Source organism: Taeniopygia guttata, chromosome 7 (assembly GCF_048771995.1).
Source record: "Taeniopygia guttata chromosome 7, bTaeGut7.mat, whole genome shotgun sequence".
In the NCBI taxonomy this organism is placed as follows: domain Eukaryota; kingdom Metazoa; phylum Chordata; class Aves; order Passeriformes; family Estrildidae; genus Taeniopygia; species Taeniopygia guttata.
In genome coordinates, this window is record NC_133032.1 from 16,862,048 (window position 1) to 16,884,170 (window position 22,123).

The 22,123-nt window shown below is 40.8% G+C and overlaps 1 protein-coding gene across 2 annotated transcripts in view; it reads right to left on the reverse strand.

Moving 5' to 3' along the window:
• The window catches only part of SP3 (Sp3 transcription factor), a 34,712-nt gene extending 13,042 nt beyond the window's left edge, over positions 1-21,670 (reverse strand). Inside the window, exons 1-5 of one of the 2 annotated variants that reach the window (XM_030277492.4) lie at positions 21,371-21,670; positions 20,905-21,029; positions 20,612-20,728; positions 10,384-10,474; positions 9,109-10,278 (exon numbers count right to left, since the gene is read on the reverse strand). In XM_030277492.4, the coding sequence (XP_030133352.1) occupies positions 9,109-10,278; positions 10,384-10,474; positions 20,612-20,728; positions 20,905-21,029; positions 21,371-21,377 (1,510 nt within the window). In that variant the 5' untranslated portion in view covers positions 21,378-21,670. Of the gene's footprint in view, positions 1-9,108; positions 10,475-20,611; positions 20,729-20,904; positions 21,030-21,370 lie in introns of both variants that reach the window. The other variant, XM_030277491.4, reaches the window with a different exon arrangement.
• Positions 21,671-22,123: the final 453 nt, after the last annotated feature.

Consider the following 22,123-nt stretch of genomic DNA (forward strand, 5'->3'; position numbering starts at 1 on the left):
ACACACAGAAAAGTGCCACATAAACTGGCAATTTACAGACAGGACGTTTTAATACTTGTCTATGTAGACTATACTTAAAACATAATTAGAAGAAGTATCAATAGCTAAAGCATTTCCAGGAGTAGTAGCAGTAGTAGCCTTTCTAGGAGTAGCATAGCAGAGTGGACTGCATCAAAACCCACAATGAATGTGACTGCCTTAAATGAGGTCCTCAGAGCCAATGAGTCTGTTGTCCTTCAAGTAAGTTTTTACATTATTTCAAGAGATAAGGTTAAAACTCCACCAGTATTTTTTGGAAGGAGGGGTGCCACTCATGGAGCTGTTGAAAGGACTAACCATGGAGAAGAGCTACAGATTAAGTGTTCTCCAGTGCAATGGAATTTAAGATTATGAAAATTCATGTAGATACCAGAGACTACATTTCTCCCCGGTGTTCTTCTAGATGTGCTCCATTCTAATTCAGCCTCAACTGAGATAATTTACATAAGCTCTGCAAAAAAAGAGGCCTAAAAGAATTTATATAATCCCTAAAGTCATGACAAGCTGATGCAAACACTAGCAAATTTGAGATAACTTTTGTCTTCTACGAATTAAAGAAAGGCTAAATAAAGGTTACATTTTCTTCATTACTCTTTTATTTCCTTGCTTTCAAATTTCTATATGCCCTTACTTTTAAAGTTCAAAATTTAGTTCTAGGTAAGTATGAAGGAGAATTTTAGACAAAGATATTGTTTCAAACTGCCAACAGACTCTGAAAAGCATGTATTTTGTTCAAGCTCTGTTTCCTGTCTAGTGTGCAAGATTTGGTTTAGGTTTGGCTTTTCCAAGATGGAAACTGGGATCTTGGTGAATAATTTTGATCCAAAGGTAGTATTTCATAGTCATAGACAGCCCAGAACTGGCTACAATATGGAACAAGATTGACGGTATTTGGCAAACAAAACCAATAAGCAAGAGATTTGTTTAAAGTGTTTCAGAGAAGAGTAACTAAATTGACAGAAGGAAACAACACAGATGGAAATGCAGTTTAAACTATTCTTGAGTACATGTGAGCTATAATCTAGTGTGGAGAGAAATACAGTTGCCCACTGATATACCCAGGTCATTTACCTACTTATCCAGGTATCAGATGAATGCATCAATTATTCGTCACATTACGTCTTGGTCTGTTTCAACCAGGACTTAGGAACATGTTATCTTCTTCATCTATGGAAAAAGTTTTTAGTTTGCCCAAGAGCCACAGAAACAGAGGTAAACTGAGAAGGGAAGAGGATGCAGATTTTTAACTATATCTGCCTTTGCAGAATGTCACAAAAGCATGCTCAATATTACATTATAACAGTCTGCAAAAAGTGAGCTTCTAGTTCAGCTGCTTTTCCCAGATGCTGAAAGCCACCCTCCCTTTCTCTCAGCCTTTCTCTCAACTTGTAAAGCTCATGATCTGAGAAGCAGAAATATGGTCTTTGAACTGAAAACAGATTCGCAGCAGCACTGCACACACCTTCCCACTGATTTCCCCACAATATCACAATTTGACTGCCATTTCAATTGTTTCTGATTGCTTATTTTTCCAAATAGGGGCTTCCCATCGTACCTTTCCCAAGAAAAGAGATGTTAATTCCCACTTCCTTCCCATCTTCTCCTGTTGTTTTCTGCTTTCTCTACAGTTCAACCCACATTACCTTAGAATCTTGACTTGTCTTGCCTTTATCTCTAGATGTGAGGAAGCTATTAATAAAGACACTTAAATTTCTTAAGATACCATTCTTGCTCTTTCCCATCTAAACTGAACTATCTAAATTAAACTCACTCTAATAGTTGATCAGCTGTTCAAGTCTTTTAGACAGGAAACTCAGCAGAAATAATGATTTTTACTCTTATTTGCCCCCAGATCTTAAGTGTGAATGTAGACATTTTTATTACACAATAAATTAAAAGGCAACACAAGGTACACTGCAAAGCATCATCTTGAAATATTGGTGAACCTCAACTCAGAAAAAAGACTGTCACCTAGATTCAATAGCTGTAAATCAGATGTTAAGTTTCTGAGGAAAAACAACTGTTGTGTTCAAGCCTAAGAGCAGGACATTATAGTACTCAAGCAAAATTATTAAAAATACAGCAACAGATTTGCTTCTTTGCAAGAAATGCCACAGAGTGTACTTCCAACTGATCCTATACATTACTCTAAAGCAAATATTTAAGTATTTAAATGATTAAAGTTCTTTAGCCAGTGCTACCTCAAGGAACACACTATACATCAAGAAACAACTACTTGCCCTACAGTAACTGCAGTCACTTGAGATGTTTACAGACTGAAGATTCTGTATTCTCAGAGACACTAATGCCTGCTGCAGCATACATTTACTTTTTCTGTTCTTCTCACAGCTGAAAATCTAAGAAGGTCTAACTAAATAGGGGAAGAAGAGTTGATCATCCTTAATACTGAAGAAGCCACTAACTCCAGAAATATGTAAGGAAAGCAAGAGGACAGAGAATTCTCTGACCAGCAGGACTACATACTGTTTCTACATAGAAGACTATCAGACTGCTGCTAGGGTCAAACAACTGAATTGTCAGCAGTAATCAGGAAGACAGAACTGTTCAGTAAGTGTTTCTGTCCTGTATTTAGGTAAAAGCCAAATAATTGTCCTACTACTAGATGACAATGAAAAGCTTCCTACTGACAGTAAGTCAGGAACATGTAAAAACAGCTACGGAAGCAAACACTTAATAAATCAACAGATTAGGATAATTTTCATTTGACACTTTTTAAGAGAAGGCTGAAGAGCTCTCTGCAGTTTTAATGCTGTGAGCCTTTGGCCATTTGAATGCTCCAGTGGGTTAGAAAAAAGCTAATACTGTGATAATACTGAAAAAGAGTAAACAAAGACTCAAAGAAGTAGGGACAGAATTAGTGCACTCAAAATGCAATTATATGGAGAATTAGATTAAAAACTAATTTTTTATTTAAATCAATGATGACACCGTTGTTGATATAATATACTTGAGAGTTCTGCACAGCAAGTGTCTTACTAGGATACAGGAAAACACTCTGATTAAATGAAGTACAAAACATACTTGGAATACATGAATTAAATACTGGCATGAATTTTAAATGCAGGTTGAGAACTATCATTTCTCTATGCTAAATTACGACAATGTCATTGACAATGTGTATTTTTATCACCTTTTGCTCTTGAAATTACTGCCTTTCGAAAAAAATATGAGTCTTCTACAGGCAGTAAAAGACAACCGACCTACAATCCAGCCTGATCTTCAAGAGGGCAATCACTAGGGTCCTGGTGAGTATTCCTAGCATTATAAAGACTGTCATCATCCTTGGTAGAAACTTCAGATACTTTCTATCAGCCAGATGCACTGACAAGTTCAGTTCTGATCTCAGAGATCAGAACAAAGTATGTGATCCTGCCAGGTTCAAAAGGCAAGAAAACTGCACAGAACCTGAAACAATGGCCCTGAAGTGCTGAGACTGAAAAACACAGACAAGTGTCCAGCCTTCTTCTTAAGCTGTAGCAGTACTGGAAATAAAATGCCTTCCCTCTTTCACTCCATAGATACTTGCCACACATCCCCAAAAGCGTATGAGAGTTTTCATTTTGTGTCAGGAGTACCTTGTAAAAAGAGTTATTTGACAAATGCAAAAAGAATGTGTACCTGAAACTGGTAATATATTCTTTTGTGAACATCCTGAGGATATCTGAGACTAAGGTAACTCAAGCTAACCTACTCAGCCCTGAGAATCTATACTGCATCCCCAGATACCCAGCATACACAAGATATATTTACTTAGGAGTAACATACATGTAAAAAACTTTCATCTCACCACCACCAGCTGTAAAGAAAATTCATTAATGAGCTGTTTTGGAACAAAGAAGAGAAAAGCTCATGAAGTACTAATGCAGCAGAAGGATGCAACAATTCAGTATTTTCAAGAATTTGAAAAAAAAAAGTCATTCTATTCCACAACAATAGATATTGCACTAAAAAACTAACCAGACTAACTGGAGTTCTGCAAACTTTAAGGGAGATAATTTACTATGTGCTGTTACAAGCACAACTGTGAAACACATACAAGCATGATCATCTAATTCTTCCACAATTTATTAATTTCCTTTGAAAATGATGCTAAAATAAGGAATGTAATTTAAGCATGCTGACAGCAAACTATTTACACAAGATTGGTACATAAATAGCTCTAATTCCCACACTAACTTAAATTCATCAGTTTCCAATTTAATTTTCATATTAAGAAAATAGTGGGGAGAATTGTTTCAACTGTTCTGATTTTATAACATGAAAACTAAATGCTTCAAATGAAAATTGGATAGCCACAGACAGACATTGTCAGATGAAAATATTTACTTAACATCATTGCTTCAGTTTACTTCATGCATTTCATAAGACTTTTTCCTTTTTTAAATCAGATTCTATTTCAAAATGATACCATGCACTTGTCTCAAGGTATTGTTATAAAGAATATTTCCTTAGAAGGAAAAACTGCATAATTGAAATTAATCAGGTTAAAAACTGAAACTTAAAAAGAAAAAAACTAAGCTGTGAAACACTGAAAACTAGCCAAAACTCTTTTAAAAGTTCTAGATGCCAGAAGAAAGCTATGATTTAAGTAGCACTCTGCACTACTTCATCTGAACCACTATAACATTGAAACAACCATCCCAGCAAGTAAAACTGTGAATACTTCATTTTTAATTTTGTTTCCGCATTTCGACTGTTTTAGAAAACAGATATTAGACCAAGCCTCACAAGATATCAGCAGATGAAAGATAAATTGTCCCTTGGGCAACTATTTACCTTGAAAATTGTCAGCCAATTTTTTGGTCAAATTTAGAGTAGCTAAATTACTCCAGCATGACAAAAACGTCAGATTCCAGCAGGAATGGAATGAATGAAGCTGCCATGAACAGTCAAGCACTGCCACTCACTATCAGCTGGGGTAAGTCAGCAACAGGCCTGACTCTAAGGTCAATGGCAGCAGGCAGATGAGTCCTTAAGGAGCTGTGTACACTCCTGCAGAAGAGGAGCTGGGAAGAAAGATGTAGAAATGAAGACCTCAGGTTTGGAGTGACACTTCAGTCAACTCTTGAAAGGAATCCCTTTGACTTGATTCCAGCTGTCAACCAACCTGGAAACTATTTGTAGGGTAGGGCTTTTTTCTATGAAAATAAATTAATCTTCAAGCTGAGTGTGACTGAGTTGATAAGTAGTAAAGTCCATTCTCAAGCCAATGCTACTTTCTTTCAGGTCATTTGCTAGTGTCTTCAGTTGCTACTGCAATGGTCAAAAGAAGTATGTAAAAAAAAATTATTCAGCATCTTATAACAAGTTATGCAACCTATATAAGACCTGGTAAAATTGCCATTTTTTTTCCAGGAAATAACCAATCCCAAACTGATTCAGTACATTAATAAATTAGCTAAGACACTATTACAATTAGAATTTTATTAACATCATTAAGTTTCCTTCAGCTGGACAATGGCTTGGGGACGGGGGGAAAATCCAGTAACTTAAAAATTCTTCCAAGCTGACAAAACTTACAGGATCAGAAACATGAAGGCCAAGTTGGTACATTTCAGTTCCTGACAGTTTTCCAAAATAAATACTATGTTATATGAAATGCTTAAAGAAGAAATCTATATAAACATGCTAATAAAAAAACTCCACCTTTCTTGAGCAGGGAAGTCACTAAAGAGTAACGTGAACTGTGCATGTAATGGCTCTGTTGTTACACACAACACATTATTTTATTACAAACTGCCAACAAAAGAAGTACACTTCTTGAGAGCTTTCTCAGGTTTAATTTCCTCTCAATTTCCACTCAGAAGAGTGAAGCCAAAACACAGGTGAGAAAGGTATCTCCCTGCAGTGTTTAATATATAGATACTCTTTGATACAGCTTTTTGCTAGAAAAGCAGTGCTGAAGAGTCCCAGTTGTGACTAACCAATACCCTTCCCCTGGTCACAACACTAAGCACAACCAGGAATGAGCTCTAATCAACATCTTAAGACAAAACAAGCTTGGCCAAGACTTTCCAGAATTCCAGAAATTCACTGCAATGTAGGTCTATGCCTACGTATGCCTTGTAGAATGGACATTTTGGTAGAAACATAATTACTGACACCTCTCGAAAAAAACTGTACATTTACTGGACAAAGTTATTAGTTTTGTATTAGGGTTTCAATGGCTTTCTATTATGTAAACAAAATGTCAGACCTAGGTAAAGACATTTTTTCCCCTCACACACAAGCACAGTAAAGATGTCCTCTGCTGCCTTCAGGGGGAGTGAGCCTTGGGAAGAACACCTCTCACACAGTGGGCTGTAACAATGAAAATCTAAAACCTACCCACTTTCACAGCTACACTGCTAACAGAACAAAGTACATTATTTGGACTTCAGATAATTACTAGCCATCTCTGACACAAAACTAGCAATATGTTCTTTTTATTTTTGCCTCAGGTAGACAGATTTTCTTAAATGAAAACAGAAAATACAGCCTGACTCTACTTGGAATGAAAGGAGTGCATTATCCAGCTTGGGGGAGACAATACAGGGAAACCCTTCTTATATTGCTTCGAAACTCATTGGTAGTTGGCAAAAAAAGGAATCAAGTAACTTCACACCCTTTAACTTCTCTCATTCTGCTGTCTCTTCCACTTACCTTCTTTCAGTTTAAAATTAAACTGTTTTTCCTTATTTTAAAAACAACAACATACATTTGTTGTATGTTGACTGAAAAAAGTCCTCTATTTCATAATCTGCTTCTAATTGCGTATTTATCTCCAAACTGAAGAAAGGTTGTGAGGGGTTATAAATAAGAAGGGGAGCAACACCTCTGAAAAAGATTCTGTCAGACAAAATACCAGATGCATATGGAAAAGACACAAAAGTCAATAAAGATAATTCAGTTTCATTCTGTCAGAAGCAGTGTCACACTAACCATTACTGTTGAAAAGTGAGTTTCTTCTAACATAAAGGAATGACCAATTACATTCTCCCCAAATGCAGGGAATGGCAGTTTTAATACTTTCCATTCCATTTATTATTCCTAGACAAGTAGGAAAAATGTTACTATAAATCTCCATCTTATCTTTAATATAACCAGGTGTTTATAGCTATGCACTTCAGGCAAGAGTTCCTGCTATTCATCTAGCACTTCTGCTTATTTAATCACATTTCATATATCCCATTTAGTCTCTTGCCTTCCCATGTGAAATACCTTATAGCAGAATACAGTTAAAGAATGCCTGATGAACTCCCTTGCATTTTATTATAAACCACCATTGAAACACTCTTGAGAATGATCAATAGACAAAATGATACACAGCACAGATCAGACTCAACTTCTTTCTCATCTGCCTAGCTGGTTGGGGGTTTTTTGCTTCTCAAGTTTCTGCTACATTACTCCATGAGCAATATCATTAGCTACATGATCCTATACCAAGTATAAATCTCAGAAATAATCCTCCTTGTATTAGCCAGAGAACTAATAATAATTACTAAAGGACTCTTTTTCGCAGACTTAGATTCTGACATCTGAGTTTAGCTGTATTAACATGCAGAATATATGCTTTTTGTTACTGTAATATATATACTCAGAGCTAAAATGTGTAATGGAGACAAACCAAGACTTCTTGTGGTCACTGTAAACAGAAAATTTAAGAATCATGATCAGACAGAAGAGCAAATGCTGTGAGCAGAGCATATCCCTTTGGTGCTGTTGTCTACAAGCCAATGAAGAGTAGGCTTATCGAGATCTGAATATTTTTACTTGATGGTAAGTTCATAATACAGAAGTCAATTCCAAAACAAAATTAACTAAAAAACATCCCAGCACAGTATTTTCAATTCAAAGTTTAGATTGCAAATGGGAAAGGAAGCTTCTTGACATAGAATACAGTAGTATGGGTAACTATATAGGTATTATAATCAGTAGCCTTTTGAAACAAAACTCAGCAGGTCTTCTAGGCATGTTTCACTTAACATTGCATTCTACTCACAAGCTAAAATAGATCTACAATACAAACCATGCATGCTTCACTTAAATATTTATGCTTCAGAATCTTGATGAACCAGAGGGTTGGATCACATGATCATAGTAAAGCAGTGATTCCCAAACTACTTTGTGCAACAGTTCCCTCCCAAATGACCTCTACTGCTCACTCTGCCCCTAGTAACTGGCCTGGGCACAACCCAATAATGTGTTTAAATGGCTTCTGCTATAGCAGAATCTCCCGAACTACAATAATCTCTTCTTTTTTGTTTGGCTAGTTATGTCCTGAAATTTGGAATGCACTGTATCAAATTTATCAAAAATAAAAAGGCATGTTTATTTTTTCTCACATTAAAAAACACCTATTTTAAGAAAACAATATTTCTTCTCCACTGAGATAAAACAGTGTGATACTCCTAATTAATGATTGTACTTTAAAACATAATGCAAGTAAGCGGTACTGAAAATTCACACATATTCTTAAGCATAATCTCCATTCTGATATATGCATGCTTGTATCACTGATGCTTACACAAGTTTCCTACATCATAGTAACACTGATAGTAAGTCAGTAGGAAATTAATTTAATGAAAGAGCAGATAAATATCAGCATCTGAGGAGGTCTGAAAATTTTAAGAAGAAAAAAATTGCAAAACCAAATATGTGAATTTTCCATAGAAATATCATCTATTCAGGACTAGGAAGAATGGGTATGTTAATGATACTGATGCCTTAGAAGAGTGGCAGCTGATAGCCAGATTTCCCCCTTTTCAATTTCGTATACAGATCTTCTCCAGGGTAAGACCTTTAAGTAAAAACACTGAAGTGCTGTTAACTAATATAACTACTTAGAAGTTACATGAGCTCATACTTAAAGGACTAAGGTAGGACCATGTTCTACAATTACAGTTTCTAATCCAACAGTAGTTTCAAATAAAATATATCATCACCATGTTGAACTCACTGTATCTGTAGGCTTCAATAGCAAGACAATGATGTTCTGATTATTGCCATTTAAACCAACAACATGCAGTAATAAAAACCAATCTTTTGCAAAAAGAGTAAAATAAATACCTGCAGGACTGCCAGCATTTTCTCCTTGATGCAGCTGAATACCAGCAGAATCTATAGAGTTTACTGTAACTGTCTGTAGATTTGGCAACTGAGCAGTGCTTAGACTAACTGGAGTTGATGTCAACGCACCACCTGCTGCAACTTGACCAAGCGTGAGAGTCTGGACAGGGGTCAGAGTTATTTGTTGACCAGGTGCATTCTGAATTTGCAAGTTCTGCAAGTTCTGAACTCCTTGCACTTGAAATGTCTGCCAGGTTATCTGCCCAGAAGGGGTCACTGTTTGTGCCTGAATTAAGAAAGTTCCAGGATTCAGCTGCAGTTGAAGATTCTGAAGAGCCTGCTGAGATATACTTTGACTTGCTTGAACACCGTGGATTGTCTGTTGCGCAATACCTTGTACAATCTGGGCTTGACTGGTTGGCTGCTGCGACTCTTGTAGCTGTATGTGTTGTACAATTGGCTGTGCTGTGGAGACCTGAATATTCTGAGCCTGCGTGTCATCAGAGACTGATGTCTGGATGTAATTTCCCTGAAGATCAGAACCATGAACTTGACCACTAGTTGTGGTCAAGTCATTTGCATTTTGTTCCAATATACTTGAACTGTCTATGGTAACGGGCAATTGTGATGAAGATGACGTTGGCACAAATAAGTCATTATCAGTGGCAGTTTCTGTCATTTCAGGAGAAACTTGCTCACCAGTCCTCTCAGAAGTATCTGAGCTATCCATGGCCTGTCCAGTATTTATCAAGTGCCCATCTGCATTAATACCTGCTGTCATGGTTTGAGAACCACTGCCAAGTCCCAGAGAATCTAGATCAACACTATTAATGGGTACAAAAGTAATATTTCCTGGCAGTCCAAGAGGGACGTTAGCAACCACTTGTGCTTGGCCAGGGTAAGACGAACCACCAATTGCAACTCCCTGAACCTGGACTTGACCAGACTGACCAGATAAGATATTCTGAATATTAGCTGAAGATGTTCCAGAGGCAATGATGGTTTGATTCGAGCCAGGAATGATCTGAATTTGACCAGTTTCTTGATTTATACTGCTATTATCAGAGGAGGCTGCAAAGCCAAGTTGAACCTGCTGGCCATCCGCTGTCTGGATCTGGGGTATTACTTGGTATTGTACGTTAGACACTGTACCATTCGACGAATCTGATCCTGGTGCAACAGAAAAGATTTGTTGATTTTGCAAACTCTGAATAGGAAGGACATACTGCCCACTTGAAGTTACTGTGGCAGCACCTGGAATCTGTACTATATTACCAGCTTCATCCTTTATAGTGGTAGGAGCTGCAGACAAGACCTCCCATCTGTTTGGGGCTCCAGCTAATTGCACAGAAGCCAAATCCCCTGTCTGAATAAAAAGAAAAAAGAAAACAAAAAATTAAAACAAATGTTGTACAGACTATGCGTTAGACCAGTCATGCAATTCAGCACTAGATATTGATACACTACTGGAAAACAGCCAGTGCAGCTCATATGACGATCAGCAACTGGATCAAATCTATGAAACTGTATGAGGCTCTAATGCCCAAGTCAGGGTAGCCAGCCTGCGGGTCATGAGCTGCTCGCAAACATGTCAAATGCAGCTCCTATGTCACGGCTGTGTCAGGTGACCAGCAGCAGGGTTATTCTGGTGGCAGGGCTGCTGGGTAATCCAAACCCCTGGCTGTGGGAAGGAGGGAGCTGGCAGGGGCTGCTGGAGTTCTCATCACCAACTTACCCTGAGGCTCAGAAACACTCTTTGCCCAGCTAGGCACCTATGACACAGAAGTAGAGGAACCACCATGAAGTCAGTGTTGCCTCTATCTCCTGGAGCTCCACTGGCTTTCAACTCTGTTTGCTATTTGTGCATGTTGTGACTCCCAGCAGTACAGAGAATGTTAAGAAGTGATGTAGTCACACAGTTGGAAAGATAGGTAGGTCAACCTCAGTTTGTTACACATAACACAAAGCTCTAGTATTTACAAGCTTGAAGGACTTAGTTTTGCTAAGGAAGAAGACTTCTAGACCAAGAACTTTTACACTGAAATCATATTTGGATTAGTCATATGCATCAGTTAGGAGGGGGAAAAAAAAAAATCTATCTTCATTAAGTTGGAACAATAGAAAAGGCCAGGGTTTCAGAGTAGACCCCAGATGCTTAAAGAACCTATTACGCATTTGGTTTTTATTCAGTAAAGGTAAATTGCACTTACCTTTCTTTACCAAAGCAAGCTTTTTCAGACTAGAGTATTAAGAATTAGATTTAACACACTGCAATACCTAGCATAGATTTGCATAGTCAACCACCTTGCTATTGTAAGTAGCCATCAATGTAAAAATTATGAAGTAAAGTTTCTCCTTATCTGTTTAATCATACTACAGTAAACCAATGGAATAACTTAGTATTAGCAACATGTAACTAACTTGTCTTACAACCAATTCAGCTCTGTGAAACAAATCTAGGCTCTCTGGCAGAGTCCAGAGGACATAGAAAAAACAGCTCTGGTTTGTCTTTCTGCACTTCTCCTGTGATCCCTCCTGGTAGGGAAGTTACCAGAACATACCAAAACCTTCTTCTGACGCTGCATTCTGACTTTCTTTAGAACAAAACCAGGACATGCAAAATACAGCACACATCTAATTCTTTCCTAACATAGGATTGAGACCTAGCCAGTCTGAAAGAATCCTGCAGTATGCACCTGAGTGAATTCAGTCCACAGCATTAGATGGGACTTTGCTAGTTTCACATTCTTATCCTATTCCAGCCCATAACACTAAAATGTTTACATGTAAAGGAAAAATAAGAAATATTTAAGTCTAAATACTTACTAGAAAAAGTTTTACTGTGCTTATCAAGCTTAATTTTCAATAAAGAAACACATACTGTGGTTCTAAATTCTTCTCAAGAACTGTAAAAATAATTATTGTGCAAAAACCAAAAGAATGCTAGCCTTCTTCAGCCCTCAAAAACCAAACTGATCTCAGTGATCCATAAGGATCCTTTCCAGCTCAAAATATTCTGTGGTTCATAAGTGTGATTCATAATTTTTCAGGTAGTCTATTAGTAAATAGATTCAGCATCACCAGAACAAAACTAATTTTATGGCCATAATGCTTCAAGGTAAAAAAAAAACATAATAAGGAGAATAATAATTCTCTTGTTATTTTCTTTCCCTCTTATACTGATCAACCTTTCATTTTAAAAACTTATTTCATTTTTTTAGTCTTTCAAGCTTGTAACTTACAATACTAGAAGAAAAAAACATGTAATATTCCATGTCACATATGGTACCTAGAAGAAAGCAACAAGTTCTATTTTCCTTTGCTACCACATTGGCTTTACAGACTTGTGTTTAATATTGCTTAAAGTTGCTGAAACGCTGCTAAGAAAGTTCATAACTACTCAATTCACAAGCATATAAATACCTATTAACTGAAAGTTTAATAAAATATCAAAAGACCATCAGTCAGAAAATACCAAAAGCAAAAATATGACTATGTTTAAAGTGTGTCATTATAAAATAAATTTATAACATAATGTGCTGATAGCTGTTAGAAGAAAAGAGAAAGGAAAAGTAATATAAACCATTACAAGTCTGATGTAACTGCTCACTGATAGAAAACTATGTACAAGAAAATGTTGAAAGCTTAGGTTAAACTGAACTGATCTAATATGCAGTAACATGTCTATGTCTACTCATATGCAATATCCTCCATGGAAATACTTCAAAGGGAACCTGTCTCCTTAGTGATATGGAAATGACCTACTTTATTCTTCTCCCAAAACATATGTTGATTTCCATATCAGCATTTTCATGCTGGGCACACATCTCACGTTTTCATGATCCTGTGAAATTTTCCCTCAAAACCTGCTCTGCAATGATTTTAGCACAACAGAGCCAATCTTTTAGTAGATGCGCTTGTCAGTCCATGGAGAAGTTCAGGGCAGCCACACATGAGGATATGAAGCTATGCTACACATATAACATAAAATACCTGTTATTCATATTGCTCTTACAGCTGGCTGTATCAGACACCACCAGCTGAATCATGTGGAGGAAAGAGCAAAAAAAGGGTGAGGTTTTCAAGAAGCTATCTGGCAGATATCAAAATTGCTAGCACTAAAGAGTATGGCAAAGAGCATTCGAGGATGATCTCTAATCCCAAATGGTCGTCATCAGCCTGTCAATAACAAGACTGACTTGTTATGTTCTTTCACAAAGTCTGTTGAGAATACATTTCTTGGACTTAACTAAAGAGTAATAACCATTCTTTATGTCCTCAGGCAATTAAGCACTTCTGTAGTAACTCAGAAGTTCTGCCACTGATACATGAGCAGCAACATCTGCAGCCCAGTCACTGAGCTTTACATTCAAATACACCAGTTAGTTTGATGTCTCAGCCATCCATGGAAATTATTTAGAGGGTAGAGAAAAAGCAATAGTTTCCTTATCAACTGATACTCAGGCAGCAGTTATTTGGCAGCTGTTCCTTTAAGAGAAGGCTGGACTGTTTCAATCCAAAGGCTCTGTTTCAAGAGGAAGGGACAAAGATCTGAGGAAAGTTCAGCACTACTCAGCCAAGGAGGAGAGAACAGGAAGCAACAGGGAATTCACTGGAAGCAGCATCAGGAAACAAGAAAAAGAGACAGGAACAGAGCAAAGAGAGTAGCTGACACAAGGTGTAGGATAAGTTAAAATCAAATGATATGTCCACCTGAAGAAAGGTCAAGTACCAACAAAGAAAGCTACAACCACTGTTCAGCCTGTCTTTTGATTCTTTAACGAGCCTTGTATAATTTCCAGTGGCTAAAATAAAGAGATGTCCCTGAGAGAAAAGTCTCATCCCTGCAGAATCATGAGCCATGATAAATAAAAATCTAATAATCGTCTTGTTCAATGTATCTAGATAAAATTACAGCAACATTAAGTCAAATGTGGAAGGAGATAAGAGAAAGACAGAAGATAAAACACCTTTCAGAAATTATCTAAACCATACTATATGATAGGACTTCATAAAAAAATAAAATATGCTTCACCAAAGTAAAATGGAGAGGAGGAAAGCAGAGAAAAACCCCTGTAAGAACTGGTAACTCTTGTAGACACCTGCACCTCAGCATGTCAAATGGGCACATGTCATTAGCCATCAGTCAAAAGTCTACCAACCATTTATCTGTGCTGGTGGACTGCTTTTCACTGCACTTTTCAGAAAGTCACTTTTGCCTCATTTAGCCCTGGAGCAAAAGCATCAGCCAAACAACCAGAGGTGGAAAGATAATGAGTCATGAGCTCCTAAACATTCAAAAATCACACACCTAATGAAGAAGATTGGACACTGCCTCATTCAAATTGTTGTTTTATGAAAGAGTAAGGGTTCTAATGCATGGGTTTAATAATACCATGTGTTTACCAAGCTACAGTAAACTATCTGTGCATTCTTAGGTCATTACAAATACAAGATAAAATGCACTTGCTTCAACTCTTTCATTAAAGCATGAGCTAATACATTCTATCTTGTATTTGCCATAGGTTAAAAACATGTTCAACATCAGTTACTGTGGTTCAGCTAACACTAAGTTGTTTGTTAAGACACATTAATTCTGTTGCATGTTTGAGCCCTCTGCCAATGAAGCCACTCAATTTAGAGAAATACTTCTGCCCAAATCAGATGTTTAGAAAAACAAAGAGCATTTTGGGGAAAAAATGTATTATCTGGGGCTGCTTAAAATCTTATTTTAAAAGAAACTCCAATCTGGTGAAATATATCTAACTGTATCTCAGTTAAAGAATATCTACATCTCTTTGCTTGACATGGACAACTGGAGCCAAAACTTCAACAGTTTGTTATCAATCACCAGAAGTTCAGAACTTTTCCAGATTAAGACAATACAATATCCATGATATTAGTAGGAACAGGGAAGCTGAAGTACTAAGAACCGAGACATGGCAGCAAGGAGACATTTTTAACTAGATCACAGGTAACTCTTTTGTTTATTAATTATTAAATCTATATATGCATACGAATCTTAATGTAACTACATGCCAAACTAGCATTCTATGGAATGGTTTGTCTTCTTCCTGCTTTCAACTCTGGTGCTGAAGGGTCTATCAAATCATCAAGAGAACAAGAAAGAGGACCTGGGATCAATCAGCCTCTGATTGATCTTTGGGAAGGCAATGGAGCAAATAACCTTGAAAATAACCTTGAAAAAAATTAACCTTCAAATAATCTTGAGGGGAAAAAACAAATGTAGTGTTCAGAAGTAGTCAGCCTACTTGAAGGGAAGTAATGCTGAAATAACTAACCTCACAATGCCCTGTGATGAGAAAACTAGCTTGGTAGATGGGGTTAGGCAAGATATATTCTTTACCACTGCATTAGTCAGGCTTTTGACTCTGTCCCCCATATTATAAGAAAAAGCCTCTTTTTTCATATCATATGGGTTATCAAACACTGGAACACACTGCACAGAAAGATCATGGAGTCTCTAACCTTGGAGGTATTCAAACCCACTGGACATAGCTCTGAACAACTTCCTCTCACTGACTCTACTTTGAGCAAGAGGGGCAGACCAGGCATTCTCCAGACATCCTTACCAGCCTCAACTTTCTATGAAATCTTAGACTTCTTGCTAATGTTTAGTATTAGAAAACTTTTGTCTATGTGATTTTTAAATATGAAAATGTTTAAAACCATACATTTTCTTTTTTTCTCCAAAACTATAAGGAGAAATGAAATAATTTTTTTAAGAACATCCCTAAAGCACCTTCTAAAAGAACTTCAACACTTGGTTCTGATGCAATATTAGAAAGACATAATTGGAATACAAAAAACAATGAACATTGTAAAAGGTGAGTTTCTTGACAGCAGCAGGACAAATACACTGTTAGCCATCACATTCTAGTGAAACTTCTTCGTTTTGCAAAAGTAGAGAACAGAAAGAAGCAAGACAATTCCAGGCAGACTTTTCTATAATGGCTGAACACATCCTGGTGCATCTGTTCACATCCAGAACAAATGTGAACAGATGTGAACAGGAAGCTATCTTAGCACGAACAAAATCAAAAATGGATGTCAGAATAATTCAGAACTTCCTCAAAATGACCATTTAGGCCAGAAAACCAAGTAGTATGGTTAACTCTGACACACATGGCATTCAGACATATTTTTGCCTAGTGGAAAACATGAAATTTAAAATGCCTTCCTCTTTCTCCATCCTGTCAGCATTATTCCTATTTCCCCCTAAACTGAGTTTAAACTAGGGTGCATCTCAGATGGTTAATCTTCTGAGGTATAAACCAATTAGAATTCCAGACTTTCATTAAGTTCTGTGAAGCACTGATACTCAATTCTAAGGCTCAAGATATGCCATACCACTCTTAAAACACCCCAGCCTTTACTTGTACAAGATACACAGAAATGCTTTGCCTTCAGCAGAGAAATTATACTCATCTTCCCCACATATGCTAATTATTAACCTGTCCAAATGTTTTCCATATCTTGTTGGTAAGCAACAACACAAATAAATTATATAAATAATTCCTCCCAGCCCTGTTTTGTTTTTTTTTTTTTTTAAGACTAGCGAATCAGTGCAGCCCACTTCACACAAGATACAGCTGCACACCTCAGCTGGGGCAGTCATCGCTGACAGCTCCCAGTCTTTGGCGGCTGTCAGAGCCAACAGTTTTCTCAACCAGCCTGCCACTCTTCCCAATTCACCCACCTTCCAGACCTCCCACACAACCTCCCATCGGTCTTCCACCCTACCCTCACCTATCCAGTCCCACCCAGCACAATCCTAAGAATGGCCCTTGGGAGCATGAGAGTTCCAAGACAGCCTTTAGCTTTGCATTACAATGAAGTAAGAGAACATAAACAACTGGTTATCATCTCAGCTTTGTAGCTTCTTAAACAATCATCTGATCATGCTGCAACCATACAGCTGACCAACAAGGCTCTGCTTGACCTAAATATGTCTGCTCTTTTGTTTCCTCCCTTATGCATCGCTTTACCATCTTGTGCTTTGCTTCTCATTTTCACCTAATTCTAAAATCTTTGCAGATGTTTAAACTGGAATAAAACTATAGTATTTATAACTAAATGAAAAAGAATTCTAAATATGAAATTTTTAAGTGGAATTATTAGTCAGAGATAAATAGTGAAAAAGAAAGACCCAAACTAAAACTTCTCAGATTTTTAACTCCTAAGACAGAGAAAGACATCCTGAGAGGCCAAAACATGAGTCATCATTCTAGGTCAGGCAGCAGCACACACCATCCCAGCAAGGCTCTCACACAAACCAGCAAGCAGCAATATTCAAGGCAAAGTTCCCATGACAAGTGTTTGAACCAACCATGGATGTAGCAGTAAGGCAACCAAGGAAAAGATGCTCAGGTAAGCAAGCCACAAACTCAAGGCCATCTACATTAATATCAAACACCATCAGGCAACATACTGGTGTTGGCTAATCATTAGGCAGAGTAAATCACGGTGTCAAAGCTGAAAGACTGCAGTCTTCATCAATGCACAAAGACAAGACCAGCAGCAATGCCTGCGTGTGCCTCTCATCAAAGAAGAAATACAGCTCCAACCAGAATCATTGGCCAAGCTGAAAACATTGTTGTCTAAAGACAACCTGCCAGGTCATTGACAGGATGGAAGGGAGAAGAGGGTTGAGTTTAGTTCTGTCAATTGCCTTCTTCATTTGCTGTTTATTACAAGCAGCTGCCATTTTCATTAGTCTTTTTACTTCCTCACTAATCCTTTCAGTGGTGTTACAGCAATGGCAATTCAAACAGTAGGCCTGGACTCAGATACCAATACAGAATTATAGGATAATTTCAGCCGGAAAGGACCTCTTAAGGTTGCCTGGTCCAACCCCTGGGCTCAAAGCAGGGCCAGTTAGATCGTTACAAACACAATCACATTTGCTCCAGCTCTTCCCCAAATCCCAGACACGCAATATTCCAACTGTGTTCCTATGGGAGTTTTGCTGTTGCTTTTAAATCATACTGCTGGTCTCTTGGGGAGCAGCTGCAGCATACCATTTCAGCCAGGAAAGCAGTATGCTAGCCCAGCATGCTGGCTCCAGCCCTGCCAGCTCCTACCAAGCAAATGTCAGTAAAAAAGTAACAAAACAACCCTGAAACAACAGCATCACTGTCCGTTGACATGCAGGCTCTTCAAGCACTTCTAAGAGGAAATACCTAGATTGACTTCTACTATCCATTTGTGTGGATTAAGAGTTCTACCAGATGTTCAGCAGTCAGAACTGCAGTCCAGGTATAGAATATAACAGGAAAGAGCTGCCCTCCAACTGCTACATCAGGCACCATCACCCATGCACAGGTCTCAAACTGATTGACCTTTGCTTCTGGGAAAGGGATGAGTATCACAAACTGCAGGAAGGCAATTATGTCTGTCTGTGCATAGAGATTTCATTTTCCACATAACTTGAGATACCTACAATTTAAGACTTTTTAGCTTCTTTCCTCTTTCAGTCTCCAATATGATAAACACAGAGGACCATAAAAAAAAGACTCTACTGCACTAAATCTCGTTCATTCTTCTGTTTTTCACAAGGAATGTATTTCAGGGCCTTTAGTCCCTCCCCTTTCTTTATTAAGGTCATATTAATTAACTCCAGTGTCTAGTTCAGCTACTGTTGGGTATCTCCTTCAATTTATATTTAGTTTCCACCCAAAATATTCTGAATCATTCAAGAATTAGGTTGTAGGAGTGTAAAAATTAACAGAATGCTATAACCTAACTCACAGAAGATATGTAGGAAGGGCCTATCTGCATGTATGGAAAGTAGTGAGTGAGCTTATATTCACTTAGGTTTTTAACTAAGATTTTGGCTTCTCTTGAAAAGCCTCTTAAACATTAACACAACAACAAATTAACTTAATAGGAGTAAAGCAGTACCGCATCAAAACTGTTTTGCCCATTTTGAACTGCTAGGAACCATTTGTCCTGCACCAGAATTCCAGTATCCTGTCAGACCTACTGCTCATCCTAATCAATCAATCCATCCCCAAGATGCACAATTCCAGCCTTAGAGGTGGATATAAGAAAGCAAGCAATCATTACACATCATCTGGTTTTCAGTATGTTTATGCTCTTCAGCACTGTATGCATCCAGTACTATGAAACAAATCTTAGAGCTATCAGGCATTTTAAAACATCCAAAAAGATTTTTTAAAACACACTGCTTGAGCAAATAAATAGGTTTGGCAGAAAGGATGCTTGAAAAGGGTTGGAATCTTAAGATACTTTTGAGCTCTGTCATTACTCTACAACCTGCTGTATGACCTCAGACAGCTATTTTGCTTCAGCTTCCCTTTATGTAAAGTAAGCTGTAATGTACAGATGAAAAGTATTTTAAAGTTTAACAAGTATCAAAAACTTCTGTCACTAACACTTTGACATTTGTTAAAAGCTTGACAAAGCCACTTCATTCACCAGTACAATGCTTTGCAGTTTCTTCCTATTTGCAAAATCCTAACACCGTAAAAGGCTGTTGTAGTAACTTTAAAACACAAGACTTGCTTTAAAAGAAGAAAAAAAAAAGGCATATTTTTTCTAATTTTAAAGATGTTTTTGTTAAAAAAAAAAAAAAATTAGAGGTAATATGTGCAATTTTCCAAGGACCAAGGCCAAAAAATTACATCATGTCATTTTAGAAGACATTTTGGAACTCTCTTTTAATACACGAATATTTCTAGGTATCAGATATTTAGACGTGCATAATCATTTTGAATTTTATGAGCATACGTAAACACGAGGTTTAGCTACACGAATTAAGGAACACGAGTTTTCACTAGGCTTTTGTTATGTGGATTGTTAAACTAGCAAGAATACGTTTCTAGTCTGCAAGATCCATCTCATCACACCAGGTCCCGAGGTCATCAAGGCTCCTTTCAGAGGCAACGGCGCATGAGAGATAAGGACAGAAAATGCTTCAAGGAACCGCATGATAACTCTCCTTAGAAAAACAGCGCGATACAGGAAGCAGCTTTCCACCACCGCGTTCGCTTCTAAACAGCCATTTTACTTCACTACATCCTTCCCTACAGCCAGCCTTCATTTTGTGTTCCTGCCTGGCTGCGCGGCTCCGGGCTGACAGCCTGGCGAAGATACCGGGGGCGCGCTCAGGTGGAGGTGAGATGCCTCCCAGCCTCTCCGGGTGCCGAGCGAGCCGTTCCGGTGCCGGTGTCGGGGGAGGGAGGCTTCCCGCCTCCCCCCGTTTTTGAAAGTAAATGAAGGCGCCGCTCCCAATGGCGGGGGAGGGGGGAGCTTGGCTCCCTCCTCCTCCCGGGAGCCCGGCTCCTCCTGGAGAGGCAGGGGAGCCCGGGGACCCCTCTCCTGGCAGGTCGGCCCTGCTATCGTCCCTCCCCCCGGGCGGGCAGTGCCGTGTGTCCCGTCCCTCCCCCCGGGCGGGCGGGCTGGCTGTGCTGTCTCTCCCCCCGGCAGGCCGTGCGAGAGCGGCGGGGCGGGCACTCACCGCTCCGGCAGAGTGAGAGGCAGCGGCGGCGGCGGCGGCCTCATCCTCCTCCGGCGACGGCGGGCCGATCTTGCTGCAGGTGGCCGCCAGCAGAGCGAGCGGTGACGGCTGCGCGTCCTACCCACAATGGGCGGGTTCAGGGAGAGAAGGGGGGTGGCGGTTAGTGCGGGACAGCGACCGGGCTCCTCGCAGACGCGCACACAGGAAGCGGCGGCGGCGGCACCGGCTCCGCACCCGCTCACAACGTGTCACCCGGGGGAGGGGGGAAGGGGCCCAGCCGGGCCTGCGCTCACCTGGGGGGCGGCCGCCCCGGCGGAGGCCGAGGCGGCGCCGTTGCCGTGCTGGAGATATTCGCTGTGGCTGCTGCTGTCCACGTCTAAGGCAGCCATTTCCTCTTGTTTCACGGGCTTCTCGGGAGCTGCGGGCACAGCGGGGAGGGGGAGGGGAGAGTCACTGACGGGAGCGATCACCCCCCTCCCTCTCTCTCCCTCCCTCCCTTCCTCCCTCCCTCCCTCTCCCCCCCCTAACCCCAGCGCTCCCCCCGCCCTCCCGCACGGAGCCCTCCTCCTCCTCCTCCTCCTCCTCCCCGTGCTGCTGCCCCTGCCCCTCTTCTCCCTCCTCCCCCTGCTCCTCCTGCTGCTGCTCTCAGTGCCGCTCTCGCCTCGCTCGCACACGGACGTTCCGGGGCCGGAGCGGGGACGCGCAGGGCCGGAGCAGGAGCGGGGAGCCCCCGGGGCGGCTCGGTCGGTGCGTACGTACCGGTCATGGTGTGAGTGCGAGCGGCCGGCTGGCTGGCTGGCTGGGCGGGAGGCAGGCAGGCAGGCTGGCTCGCACACAGGCCCTGCTGGCTGGGGCTAGGCGGCTGCCGCCGGGGACATGCTTATTGTGCTCACGGCGGGCTGAAGCGGCGGCGGCGGCCCGAGCCTACTCCGGGTTTTTTTTCCTATTTTGATTGACGGTGCGGGAAAGCCGAAAGGTGGGGCTTGCCGCGGGAGAGGGGGCCCGGCCGACACCGCCGCCCGCCCGCCCGCCTGCCAGCCCGGAACTCCCGCCCACGCCCGCGCGCGCGCGCTCTCATTGGCTGCGCCGCGCCGCCGCCGCCGCTCGCACGGGCCGCCCGGGCTGCCAGTCACCCGCCGGGGGCGGGGGGGGCGCCCCATGCCGGGGCGGCTTCCTGTTTGCCAGGGCTAGTGCGGGGAACAATGAGCGGGACCCGCCGGGAGGCCGCGGCCCGCGCCGGCCGGGGACTCGCCGTCCCGGGAGGCGGCACTGCCGCCGCGCTCCCCTGACACCGCGGGGCCCGGCCGCCCGCAGGGGTCTGCGCATAGGCTGGGCTGCGCGGCGGTGGCGCTATCCCTCCAGCCCCCCTCCCCCTGCGCCCCCGCCGCTGTTGTGCCCGGGGGGCGGCGGGCCAGGGCTGCGATCTTTCGAAGTCTCCCCGCCGGGGCTGTCACTCACGGCTGGCGACAGCCGCGGCGGCCGAGCGGCGTTCGGCCGACGGACAGCGCCGCC